We start from the raw sequence: 14,865 nt of genomic DNA on the forward strand, positions 1-14,865 counted from the left end.
GAACTGATAAAATTAATTCTGCAGAGCAAGTAAGGGGAAGACACGAGAAAATAACAAGAACTCACTGAGGAAACACAGATGGCGACAAGTAGAGTCAAATAAGCAATTTTTAAAATGATAATTTTACTTTCTCAGTTAAAATTGTTGCTAAAGAAAACTATAAATAAGTTATATAAATAAGTCCCTGTAATCAGATCTCATCATTGCTTGTTCTTTATTAGGACATCTTTACTAGCCCAAATGTACCATCCCAATTTCTAGTCTCATCATCAATTTCCAGTCACAGATCTGTGGGGCTACATAGGAATTGCCTATTTCAATGTCCTCATTAAAGAGAGAGGACTGAGAAACTCAGAAGCAAAGAAATTTGCCTAAAACCACAGTTCAGTGGTAAAATTAGGACAAGAACTGAAGTTTTCGGGTTTTTTTCTGTAAAATTCTCTTCTTTAATTCTATTGGACACAAAAATATTAACTGAGTTGAGCTTTTTCCCAACAAAAGCTGTGTGTCATCTAAAAAGAACAGAGATCAAAACTATGTTTTGGCCAGTGATTTTCACATGCCCTAACATAAAATACAAAAATGACTCTAAATATAAGGTAAGCTCTTATTTTCACAAATGGACTCAAGTAACATATCTGTCCACTTTAAATATATCGATTTTTAGGGATATAGATGAAATAGTCAAATGTCAATATATAATATTTAATCCAATAATTTAGATATTTTAAAATAATAAAATATGTATTATGTTAATTTAAAGAAAAACTAGAGACAACATACTATTTAAGTCATACTATTTTTACTTTCTTAAGTTATTTGAAATTCAGCATTTACAGAGATAGCTTTATAATGCCATCTCTGGAAATTCTCCCTCAGGTCACTAATCAATCACCCATTCACATTGGGACTGCTCATTTTTCTTTTCCTATAGAGATGTAGTCACGACGTCCATAACATAATCACTTATTGTGTTGCTTTTTAAAGTCATATTCGAAGGCTCATTTCCAGCAATATGTCCTGCAATACTTAGTAGACTTCAGTTACATTTTTTTAGCATCCCTTTTATCCTATTCTAACTTATTTCAAAGCCAGCGTTGATTGAGATAATTGTCCACCACAAACAAGTCAGTTATTCAAAACATAGGAACTCAGTGTACCTAATAATAATACCTTTATAATGATATAAGGTATAAGATAACTCCCTTTTCAAATGGCAAGTTTGGGGATGAAAACTTCATTTTTACTCAGGCATTTATGGTGTCTTCAATCAGATAGACATAAAGCCAACTTCCCCTTAAAAAAGGACAAAGTCAGCAACTCTGCATAGGCTAACGGTTACCATTTATCGACACCAAAACCAAAAAAAAAATACTCAAGAAAAAGAGTCCATTGTTTATTTTTGTAACCGATGTGACAAACATACCTAAATCCACAAGAATAGCATGCTGCTGGGCAGTAAGCTGCTTTAAAAGTTCTTTATAGGACGTCGCAGGAGGTTGTTGTTTATTAGGCAATCTATGCCTCAGGCGATACTGTAAAGCTAGGAACTGCCAAATTTCTCCTCTCCGACTTTTGGGAACACCTATAACCAAAGATAAAAAGCAAGGTCTTGAACTCTGGAATGAAGCTGATGAACTACGCAGTGCTTGAAAATAGGCAGCTGTACCGTCCCACAGGCCACGATATGATCGGGCAGTACAGTGTACTGACAGAAGCACATTCTGACAAGTTTCATCCTGTAGCTGCTGCAGTCTTCCAAAAGAAAACCATCCAATAACATTGATGATAACGGCAATATTAACAACAACATCAGCCAAGATGAGTGAGTGCCTAACACAGCATTTGTCGAGGTGCCTCGCTATGGAGCATGGTACAGGTGCTCAGCACCACCTGATCAAAGAGGTAATTACTATCATCTCCACTTTACAGATGGTGAAGCTGAGGCAAAAAAAAAAAATACTAAGTAACTTGCCCAAGTTCACACAGCTAGAAAGTGGCAGTTTAGAATTAGAACTCCAGAAGTCTGGCTTCAGAGGCCAAATTCTCAAATTCTGGAACGTATTACTGCCTATTTTCACCTTTTATTTTGTTTGAAGCTAGTTAGAAATGCCAATCTTCATACTGTAACTTCTAAATATTTGTCATCAACAAATAACTTTGTAAGAGAGAATTAAATTGCATTTTATATGGTCATAAAGAATAGAATAATAAAAATGATAAAATACAACATGAAGGCATAACTGGAGTGCTCCAGAACATCCTTCAGTCTTTCAGAAGAAAATAACTAGCATATATAATGAAAGATTAATTCCATTATGCTTGAAAACCAAAGAGTGTCACAAGCAATTCAAAATATGCTAAAACTATGTTTTTAATACCGATTTGAAGCAAGCACTGGGAAGAACAGAATTCAATTCTGTACAGAGCAGGTAATTTTATTTCACTAAACTTTTTCAGTTCAGACAGATTGGATCTGGAAGAAGTTCCTGAGCTCCAGCTGGTCAAAAAGGAAGGTTTAATCTTTTCGGACCATGAAGCCATAGTTTGCATGAGCTAAAAGTATTATCTTCCAAAAGGTTCCACTCAGGCTGACCTGATGTGATTTATAAGACCTTCCACTATGTATCTCCAAACTACCTTTTTCAGTCCAATTAGCTCCCATTCCCCACTATACATTAAGTATAAGAAGCATATGATTATTTTCACACCTCCATTTTCTTACCGTTGCCTTTTGGAATTCTAAGATCCCCCACCTAAATGCCAAGTGTATTTCTATTTGTCTTTTATGGATGAGCCTGAATGCCATTCTTTTGCTGAATCTTTCCCTAACATCTCTAGAAGTAATCATTCCCTCTTCATTTCATTCATTCATTCATCCACCCATTTATTCATTTGTTAAATAACTTGTGCAAGATGCTGTCTTAGATGCTAAGTGTAGTAGTGGCGGTGAGTAACACATTAAACAAATATATACATAAATACAAAATTAAAAATTATAAGCATAATTAAAGAGAAAGAATCATGAGAAAGAATCATAAAGCAAAATTAATTCCTTTTGGTCGGGGGTCAGGAAGAGCATACTATTTCTGAGGAAATCGTTATTTGAACTGAGAGCTGAAGGAGAATAGGATTTTCTAGGCTGGGAGTGTGGGCTACGGTCACTGCAGGAGGAGGAATGTGTGAACACTCAGACAGGGGCAGAGTAAAGGGGAAAGAAAGGAGGAGGAAGAAAAAGGGGATGAAAAGAAAAAACGATGGAAATGGGGAGCAGGTAGAAAGTTAAGGGAAAAGGAGTGTAGTAAGGACTGCAGCATTCCGCATGAGAAATGACCTGGGACATGTAGGGACTCAGTAGTTCGGTCTCTCCAGAGCACCTGATACGAGGCAGAGAGAGGCAGAAGGTGAGGTCAGAGAGATGAAGGAGGAGGGACTGTGGAGGGCCTTGGGTATAGAGCTCGGAAGTTTAAAGTGTACCCTCTAAGAAATGGAAAGACGAGCACCCTTAAAACATCATTAAAAATCATACCAAAGAATGGTGTAATCTACATCTCGCACTCATTTTCTTAACCACTATTTTGTTTCCCGAATAATGCATGCATTGAAAATCTTTAGGATTTCCATATCTTCAAGGGAAAACACCAGTATATTAGGCTTGTAAATGTTGCATCTTACAAAATTAATATCAATTTAAACTTGCCTCTGCAACAGTTTTACTCATCATAAGGTTTTAAAACAAAATTCATTATCAGGTTTCTTTGGATATTTTGGATTTTTATTTTACAACCAGTTTATGCAGGCCGTAAAGATTCTCATTTTAATATATTTATTCTGGGTCACAGAAATAAACCCAAAGAATTCATGTTAGTTTTAATTTTAAACTTTAGATGTTTAGTCACTGTATATGGCAGTGCAGCAATGTAATATAATGGCTAAATAAAAGTAATTTTTCTGAAATAATTGAAACAATAAATAGATGGAAGGGAAACTAATAAGAATATAATTCTATATAAATAAACACATGCATGTTGGTGAATATACATATGCCTGTATGTATATAAATATTTTTGACCAAATGATAGAAATGAGTCAAATTTGATGTTTATTTTTCCTTTTTGAAGTCTAATCATTTTTATGATCAAAGATCTGTACTAATGCATAAGCTCCTTTCTTGGTAAACAACACAGAGCTGTGAGTAGCTGGAGGAGGCAGGAACAGCTACAGAAAAGGTGTCTGCTATCTCCTCAGGGACAGTCCCTCTATTGCACCATTTCTTACCAACTGAGTCACTGATTGCTGGCAGAAACAAATTACTTTCCTCTTTTTTTTTTTTTTTTTATAAGCAAAGCACAAAGATAGAAGTACGCCTGAGCTTCATGAATCAAAAAACTTCTGAAGCTTTTCTAAGTAAAAAAGATCAAGATGATCCACAATACCTTCTTTAAGAGAAGTATGAATATCTTCCATATCACATCTGATTTTAGCTCTGTAGTTTAACAACTTCTTATCCCAGGTTATCAAAACTTCCTTCTGACATACACCAACTTCTTCATAGTCCAACTTAACTTTTCTGGACTGGAGTTCATCTCTGCTTGCTGAGAAAAGCAAGAGCATTCATGTTAGACTGATGGGTTATTTAGAACATGGTATTTTTAACATTTTACTGTATTTGTAAAACTATACCAAGTGACTTTCAGGAATCAACGACTAACATTTTCTCAAAAAGAAAACTCTTTAAAATTGAGAATACATGAAAGGTTCTCCAACTTTGAGTTATTCATGTAAGAAAACATCAGAAATAACTTCCTAAGGAAGTTTTACTCTGTATCTTAGAGATGGTAACACTGCTAAGCATAAAAAACAAAGCATGTTTTTGCTATGCTATAAATTTCAATTTTTTGACAAATGTGATAGCTTCAGAAGTGACACCTTGAATCATTTTAAACACCATTAAAATGTTAATATTTTATATTTGACATATCTGAGAAACCAATGCCTCATGCTAACCTTGATTACAGAAATATTTGACCATGAAAACCTGATATATATTTTTATATCCAGAGTTATCAACACTGCCCTTAACAGTACTGAGTTATGTGCTTCTGTGTTCATTTTTACTAATTTTAAAGAGACAAATTCATGCTACTGAAGTTAACACTACTTCCATTTTTTTTAAATAGTACGGAATTCTCCCTCATTCAATGGTCTAAACTATAAACCCAGAGCTCATTAAAAGAAAGTCCTATAAAAGCAACCACTATCTTGACTTGGTCTTTCTCTTGAATAATCGATTTCAAAAGAGAAAAGGAAGGGAAATCATGTAAGCACATTTTTTTTCTTTCATTCGTATTCCATTGAACAGGAGTTTCTCAGAGTAATCTGTATTCATTAGAGCCCACAGTGTTCACCCATCTTACCTTCTGTAACACAAATCTTTGTCATGTATCCAAAGTCCTCGACAGCACAAAAACAATAGCAGAACAAGTATTACTCCTTACTTAGTGTGTCTAAAAACTTTTCAAAAGAATTTAAATATCTTATAAGACTGCTAGTCAAGCAGGGCAGTAAAAATTTCAGACATAATCAAAAAATAAATCGCACTAGAAAAATATTTTTCCTGGTTACCACTAGATGGCTTTCTAACACAGTTTAGCTTTGCATCTCAGTATTTGCTGTATATTTCTCCATGATAATCAAATAATTTTTAAAGGAGTAGATTCAAAGCTAATAATAAATATAATCCTATATATAACTTTACTAATGATTTTTTTCACAATGAACAAAGCATAATATTTCCTCAGATTTTCCTCTTCTCAAACCTTCTCTAGACGATTATTTATTCAACTGAAGTGTCCTACAATAGATGATTGGATAAAGAAGCTGTGGCACATATATACAATGGAATATTACTCAGCCATAAGAAGAGATGAAATACTGTCATGTGTGACAACATGGCTGGATCTCGAGATAATCATGCTAAGCAAAATAACTCAGACAGAAAAAGTTGAAAATCACATGATATCACTTATGTGTGGGATATAAACCTGAAAGCAACAAACGAACAGGACAAACAAACAGAGACTCATGGACATGGACAATAGACTAGTGGTTACCAGAGGATAGGGGATGGGGGAGGGGAGGTAGACAGGGTAAAGGGGTCAAATATGTGGTGACAGAAAGAAATCTAACTATGGGAGGTGAATGCACAGTGTAAATATATATATATACATATATATATATGCGCCTTACTGTTAAACTGTACAGCTGAAATATTGGATTTCATTAACCAATGTCACCATAAAAAAATTAATTAATTTTTAAAAAGTAAATAAAATAATAAGCACCACTATGTGCCAGCTGCAGGCCCTGAGGATAAACTGCTGAGTAAGAAGAACTCTTAATATCAGCCTTCGACTGGTTAACTAGGCAAGAATAAATGACCATCAAGAAATGATTATCCATTGGCTAGAATTTTAATGGGCTAAACTATTTTTTATCTTTGTTACCTAAGTACAAAATAGATATAGAACTGATAAAGGTTTCTGAACACATATTCTAAATGTCACCTCCTTTCTTATCCTGTCAATTTATACAGTATAATTGACCTCTGAATACACAGAGTCATTTGTATTTAAAACGTTCCATTTCCTCATATTAACACACATAGTTGAGAAATGCTGTGGTGTACTAGGAAAAGCCCAAGAACCATGATAAGTAAACCTGAATCTTAGTACTCATTCTGCCAGTATGTCACTGTTTCACCTTACATTAATTCCTTATCCTCCCCCAACCAGTCACTAACAGGTGCAGAATGAAGAATGGTGCTTAATAATCTTTAAGGCCATTTCCAGTTTAAATAGTCTATGATTCTAAAACTATCCTTCAAAATTTAATATAAGATTCTATTTGTACATACTCTCAAATGTTAATAAAATATAATTTCATACTTTAAATGTTTTAAAGGGATGACAGTTACCCTCTTTTCAGCCTCTTTTGCTGTTTATGATTTAGTTCAAGATATAACCAACTGCTCAACAATATAGATTCAATTCCTTTAGAAAAATCTATGGAAGTTCGGGTGGGCATACCACTTATTATACTGAACTTTTGAAAGCTACGTCAATAGCAATGAATAGCATTTTTATTCTAAAGAAAAGATTTATTTTCTAAGAATATTTAAAATCTTAATACTTTTCATTCTAAGAAAATAACAATAAAGAAAATAAATTGTGCCCTTGTAAACTAAATATATATCATTAAAATTAAAAACAATTGAATAATAGGTATAGTAAGGGGAATCTTAAGATAGATGATGAACACAGAAATGTGAATACCTGTATTAAAAAAGCTTTTTGGAAGAAAACACAATAAAAGCAAATCAGAGAAAAATCTAGATTATACATTTTCTAAGAATTTTAAAAGTTAAAGGGCCCACTTAAGCTTAATCTTTTATTCTATAAATGTAAAAATCAAGGCCCTTTTATGTTAAGTGATTTGCCCAAGATAATATCATTAATAAATTTTGGTTCTATTTGTGTATCTCCTTGTGTGTGATTCTATAAGTACTGGGGCAAATAGCATCAATATTCTAAAGTCTAGAAAACATACTCCAAAGCATTTGGCATTCATAAACTTAGCAATAAAGCACCACAAATAGCAAAAGAGCTATTATAAATGATCTAATTATAAATTTAATGATTAGAATATGATTTTTTAAATAAAAAATTTATAAAGCAGTAACAAAACATAGGAATTCTAATTTGATACCATGTGATTAGATAGTTGAATTGGATACAATTTATTTGAAATAGTCATATTTCTGCTATGACGAATACAATTAGTCTGAAAGTTAAAAATAATATTCAAAAACAAGAGAATTTACTTTTTCATATTTAAGAGTTTTAAAAGTAATGAACAATAATAATTCAGTCATACAAATACATCGATGATCAAATACACATGGCTTATTATCTACATTCTATATTACCCAAATACACTAGAGGTATCTGACATTTTAAATCTATTAAACCAAAATGCAAAGATCTTAAGCTGGACTTTCCCATGTCTTAACTACCTCACAAAATAGAAATAATTACAATTGGTAGATAGCCTAGTGCATATATAGTGCATATAAAAGTGCATATATAGTCCAAGGATGAGTGCGAGTTTGGGGGGGCAGAGGGATAGTCTTAACTTATACCATTAAATAACAGTATCGTATCATTTAGCCCTGTTCGAATAGCTAACCTTCAAGTTTCTGGTTTTCTTTTTCCATTCGAAGCAACAAAATTTGTTGATGTATAGCTTTTCTCCACAAGGCCCTCAGTTCTTCTGATTTTTTTCTTTCTCGAACTTTTTCTGGGTCATCACCACCAGACATGAATATAACCAGCGGTTCTTCCTCCATGGTTGGAGTAAGAGGTGACAGTGGCAGCAGCTCATTCCTGTCCAGTCCATCTGAGGAGAAGAAAACAGTGAGAGGCATTCCACAGCAGTAACCCAGACTACAGAAGTTGTCTCTAGAATCAATGCACTCTCATCCTATAGTCCACCTTTAAAGCTTTTCACAAAGCCACTTTCCCAGTAACTAAGTTTCTGGAACTAACAGTGTAAGTAAACTCACTAGACTGAATTCCCCTTCCAGATTTCCCCCCTCGCAGTGAAATGAAAGCATATGCAATTAAACCACTTCTTCTTTCCAATACAAAATGACCTATAAGAGAGGTGCTCCAAAATGACCTGGCCTTTCCCCAGCATCTAAAACTTCTTCAATTCACCCATGTGTATTCTCTGATTGTGTGAAACAAAAAGATTACATGCGTAGGTTTTTGGAATCTCCTAAGATCTGCATCTAATGTCAGAATCTGTCAAGGGAAAAGCAGCTGAGCAACTCTGAGTTCGTCTTGGCTCAGCACCTCTGCTCACTCCTCCTGCAACACTCTTACCCAATTCCTGTAGCTCATTTTCTCCCCGCCACCCCCACCCCCCCCGTTCCAGGCCATCTTTTGCCCTGTTGCCAATTATTTTCCTATTAACAAACATGATCGTGTCTCTTAAAACATTTCGATGGTTGTTTATATCTCAAAGAATGAAGTCCAAATACTGGGAATAGCCTACAGATCCCTTCAGACCGGTCTCGTGTAATTTTCCTGTCTCTTGTCTCAATCTCCCATCCTCTGTTCTCATCATGTTTAATTTCTCATGATTCTCTGACCTACAAAATTCTCTCCAGTGACTCTAGAGCTTGACTAGTTCCTCTTTCTGAAAGAGCAGTGAGTTTAAATAAATATCTAACTTTTCTGAGAAGCTTTCTCTAACTAACCCAGGCAGAGTTAATTTTATCTTTAGTAATATCAGTTGCTGTTTTTTTTAATTTATTAATTGAACTCTACTCTTACCCTTATTTAATAAATAATATTTTTTATTACTCTATGGCTTTTTTCTAGCCTCTTAAGTTGAATAGTTAGCACATTAAGTTCTGGCTTACTTGATTTTAGAAATGCTCTCCAAATACCACTCATTTTGATATGTAGGGCTCTGATCATATTTTCTTCCTTCTAGTTTTTAGCAGAGATTTCAGTTTCCAAACACTTAAAATATTTTACTTGTCCTCTAATTTTTTTTTTGCACTGTGATTAAAGAATACAGTACAAATGATCATGATTGATATTTAAAATTTTTTGTAGCCAAATACATAATTAATTTTCATGACTTCCATGTGTGCTAAAAATGAATGCATTTTCTCTATAGGTTTCTGTATAAATATTAGATCAACCTTGTTTCATTGTATTTCTCATATACTACCTGTATGTAATTTCTCTGTATTTAATTTTCAGGGAGGAATATAGTAAAATCTCCCACGAGAGCTACTGATTTATTTCTGCCAAAAATCCTGTTGTTATCTAGTTCTCAAGGCTGTATAATTATGTGTTCTCATTATTGTTACACATTTTTGTTTATTGTTACATTAACTTTGCCCTATGGATGTTTTTGCTTCAATTTCTAATAAGACTAATATTCAAAGAAAATAACCATGCTCTCTCTTGCTTAATATTTGCCTAGTGTATCTGTATCCATTTCTTTATTGTTCAACATTTTTATGTCACTTTGTTTTATGTGTGACTCTTGAAAAAGTATGTTACTTTTCTAATAATGAAAAGATCTATGAATTCTCTAGTACTAACTTAGTTCCTGGTTTTAGAAATTCACTCACTCATTCATTCATTCATTAAACAAGCAGATACTGAATGTCTAATATGTTCTAATGATATCTGAGAAGTTAACTACTGTATCAGATATAGAAAGAGAAGTTATTTCTCCATTGTAATACTTAAATCTTTTTGTACACAAACCACTGCATTCCATGCCCTAATGTATGATTCTAGTAAGGAGTAATTCTTCAGTGAATACCATACAGACCCTGTTGCTGCATTGCCGAGGGAGATTTGTTCATGGGAGAAGCAACCCTGAGAAAGATGCGCTGTCGCCAGGAGATTCGGCGAGGGGTGACAGGGGTTCCTCCGATGTTTAGGGATTCGTTGCTGCAGGTAGATGAGGTCCTTTTCCTCCCCTCTCCATCACTGCAAAAAGCAAATAAATATATAACGTGTAAAGAGAACTCCATAACATGGTTCTTCACAATGATATGGTAACACAAGCCATTCACAAGTACCACCACGGGCAAGCACAAGCCACAGGCAACATGGAGCAATGCGTCGCTAGGCATGCTGGTCACCCAGGCCACCATATCCTGGGAAAAATGCAATAGAGGCCACAGCCCAGTCACGAGAAGCTCACCTGTTTCTACTCATTCCATTGAAGCCCACCACTTTCAGTTCTACTTTGAGGAGCAGAAGTATGTGTACAGAGAAGTAAAGGTTGCTTAAGCAATAAACTCATGCATTGCTAAAAAACTCAAATTAATAGTGTGTTCCAAACAATGTAAATATTACATAAAAGGCTCGTAAAGAGCTTTCCTTATAGTTTTTACTAGAATAGGCTGATAAAGATAGCTTCTAATTGCCTGTGACTGTTAAGATTTGTCTCTGAATTGTTAGCTACCAATAGTTGGATCATGGTAAAAATCCCCTAACTCGTTCAACCCCAGAATCACCTTTCCCAACTTTTGAAGGGGTTGGGGGTGTCATGTCTTTCCTCATTAGTGCTTTGTGGAAATGCTAGTCTGCTCATTTTCTAGGAAAGACTACTCTGAGGAATGCCAGGCCTATCTCCAGTAAAAGATCATTATGACTCGAACTTACTTTCGAGGCTAAATATGTTAGCAGCTGGAACATCATGCAATAATTATTTCTGTTAGTCGTGGGGATATTTTATTTTTTTCAGTTTCCAAGTCTCTGAGCTTTGCTGAGAGAATGATGACGATCCTAATATTTATAGGTGGTAATGATACTAAGAAATGTAGGCACAGGGCTTTCGATGAAGTCAAGAAGTGTCAGTACTTCAGTCAGAAATGAAACAACTTGAAATGTCACAACCCTACTCAGATACTCAGAGGAACTCAGCAGTACTGCAGCAACCAGTAGTCAGAATTGCAATTCAGCACCCGCCTGTGATATTTTTATTTATTTTATGTACTCATATATCAGGTAATTCAGTTATTTCTAATCTTCATCAATCATTGTGGAAATATTACTTAGCTAAATTAAGGTTAAGAAAAACTGTCATGATGTATTATGGTAAACCGAAGCGTAGTTGATATATATATCTTAATGTAGTCAAATCTCCCTTGTCGAGTATCCTGTATAAAATTATAACCCTAATATATATCTATGGTTCAAAACTCCCTGCAATATAGAATAAATATGTTCACCTTTACTTCCACTTTGGAAAGTATTAACTCTAGTATTTTTCTTTTAGAAATTGTGATTCAAATGTTCTATAAATAATAGTCATAGTCTGATAAACACTTTCACTTTACTAACACTATCTCACTGGCAGTTATTTGCTAAATGCCCAGCTCATGGGTGTATTTCTAGCTGCTACTGTAGTAAGTGGCAAATAACAGTAAGCACTGAACAAATAAATATCTATTGAATGAATTAATAATGTAAAACCATATAAAACATTAACTCAGAAGGTTAAGTAAAATGGACAAAAAATAATTTGGCTAGGCTGACATAACAGAAATAAATGAAAAATCGACTTTCTTAAAACACTTTTTTGGTTAGTCATGAATTTTAACTTTTTTCTGGCAAAAAGTTCTAACAGCTGTTTCCCAAAAGTATAGACTGAGCTGTTGATGGCACTGGTAGCTATCAACAATAACAACAGTGTTAGTAAACAACACAAGACATCTTTTTTCCAGATAAGTGTTGTTCCTGTTCTATATAAGGACATCTAATTTATAATTAAACCTAGAAAGCTAAATAAAATACTTACGTAAAAGCACCTATTTCGATGCCTCACAAGGTAAGAGTTCAACAAATACTCTTAACCTTTTAGTAGCTCTAATAAAATATTCTTAAACTTTTAATAGCTCTAATAAAGAAAACTAGAGTAAATCAAACCAAAGGATTCCAAAACTTTCATATTTTAATGCTGGAATTAAAACAACTTTTAAAAATCACCTTCCAATTCACTGCTAATGACATATCAAGTGTTTAGAAAGTACTACAGCTAAGACTGAGGGGTACCTATCTCAGTTTCGTTATTGTTTTTGGGGGAATGTGCTATAACGCAAGTGCATAAAGTACCCCTACATTTACATATTTTAAAATTTCCTAATGTCTAAATTTTTAAATTCTGTAATCCAAATAAAATGCCAAATGACACATTTTCCTCTTATGTCTGGAATTTAATGGCAAGTAATAAGTCAAAAATTAGCAGTCAAAATATAAGATAATAATATACCAAAAGGAAGAACTTACATAACAGACCATTGACCCTTTATCTTGTACTAAAAAATGACATCCTGAAAAAGCAGTTTGGTGGCTGAGATAAGGCAAAGTTGCCTTGCTTTATTTAATAAGAGAAGATATGTATTCAGAAGTTAGAGTCCAGATAAAGTTTTCAACAGTCAGTGCATATATGCAACATATAGCAGCTTAATTTCTGCTTTACATTTAGTCAGCAATCTGACATTCCTAAAGTGGTAATTTCCAGAATCAAAACCACATGGTACAATTTTGTGCATCAAAATTCTTGTATCCCACCTTGGAAACTATACTGGGATGAGGGAAAAAGGCATTTTTTGTTGTTATTACACCTTTTTAAAAAAATTACATTGTTTCACTTTAACTTTTCCTTTAACTAAACTTAGCATGTAGGCAAGTATAATGTCCACTTTTCTGAGTGAGAATAAAAACAAAACAACATGTGGTATTTACTACAGTAATAATAAAGCTAATACAAAAAGCACACACTATGTGCCAGGCACTGTTCTGAGCATTTTACAGGTATGCATTCATTTCATCTTCACAGCAAATTTATGGGGAAGGTGTTATACTATTCTCTTTTTAAGTGAGAAAACTGAGATAAAAAGAAACTAAGTAACTTTACTACAGTCCCATGGATAATAAGTGAAGGAACCAGGATTCGAACTCAGGCAGTCGAGGATTCAGACACTTAGCACTGCAGTTTATCGTGCTAACGTCAACACTCCTTGCATCAGCTAAGACACTGCTATACTGAACCTCAAAAAAAAAAGCTGTCAGGACTCCCAGAATCCTCTTATTTTTGGTGAAAAAACTCAGTCTCTAATTAGCATTATCTTTCGGTCAGTACTTCGCTTTCTCTTTTTAAATGAAATGTCATTTATATCAGCAGGGAAATAACTTCACAGTATTCTTAGGTGTTCATTTATGTAAATGTATCACTTCATTTTCTTTGCTTTTGAAATCGTTGCATTCAAAATTAAAGACTTTTTTATTTTTAAATAGAATTAAAAATTTTTTTAAATGTTTTATTTTAAAACATATTAATATGGTAGAAAATACACATATTGGCATATTAATTATCTTTATATTTTTTAAACGACAAACCAAATTAGAACCAATTTCTTTTTATATATATAATCTTTTTTTCTCCTTCTTTTGTATTTTGGAAAATCAACATGTACATTATAAAACTGTTTCTCAAGAGGCACATTCAGAAAAGTATTCTCTGCCGTAATTACTTCTTTTGAAAATTAATTAAATTAAAGATGAATAACTAGGAAGGAAATACAATGTGGAGAACTCCTACCTATTTTTGAATCAGTATATTCTATATATACAACCTATTACCAGTCCAAATTCGTCAAGAGTCACAATCTGTAGACACAAACGAGGGCTTATAAGGTGGGGAAATAGATTATGTGTTTCACCATGTAGTCTGGGAGGCATTTCCAAGTCCTTCTATGTGCAGCATTGATCAAAAGCTATAGATATGAATCCCCCTGGCCACATACACAGAGATTTAAGATGACTTTTTAATATATCCCTGACGAAGAAGTTATAGCGTTCACCACAGCAACTATTAAATTAACATGGTAAGTCTTATGTTAACACAGAATTTCAATGCATATTTGCCTGCTTTAATAACAATTAATTCACTGGAATTAATTTAGTGTACCGAATGATGGTAACTGAGTGACCACTCACAGCGACTCAGCTTTAAGAAGGGTGCAGTCATGTATTATTTCCTATCAGAACAACGTGGATGCATGTTTCACAAAGGTAAACTCTTAGGCCAGGACCAGTTTTACAAAGATGCTCTGCTGAGCAGCAAACTGCCCCCATCTCTTACCCACTAGCACCCATTCAAAACTACCAGCATCACAAAATCCAAAAAAAAGATATACACTGATTAAATCTATAGCTAAATCATAATGCATCACAACTCAAGACTGAAACAAAACTTGATTAA

The 14,865-nt window shown here is 33.9% G+C and overlaps 1 protein-coding gene across 5 annotated transcripts in view; it reads right to left on the reverse strand.

Annotated features, from left to right (window-relative positions):
- The window catches only part of TBC1D4 (TBC1 domain family member 4), a 166,719-nt gene that overhangs the window by 14,294 nt on the left and 137,560 nt on the right, over positions 1–14,865 (reverse strand). For all 5 annotated transcript variants that reach the window (XM_039886860.1, XM_039886863.1, XM_039886859.1 and 2 more), the window contains 4 exons: positions 10,420–10,580; positions 8,248–8,457; positions 4,437–4,595; positions 1,427–1,585 (listed from right to left, as the gene is read on the reverse strand). In XM_039886860.1, the coding sequence (XP_039742794.1) occupies positions 1,427–1,585; positions 4,437–4,595; positions 8,248–8,457; positions 10,420–10,580 (689 nt within the window). The remainder of the gene's footprint in view (positions 1–1,426; positions 1,586–4,436; positions 4,596–8,247; positions 8,458–10,419; positions 10,581–14,865) is intronic.

This window comes from Pteropus medius, unplaced genomic scaffold, assembly GCF_902729225.1.
Source record: "Pteropus medius unplaced genomic scaffold, Ma_sr-lr_union100, whole genome shotgun sequence".
NCBI classification, from domain to species: domain Eukaryota; kingdom Metazoa; phylum Chordata; class Mammalia; order Chiroptera; family Pteropodidae; genus Pteropus; species Pteropus medius.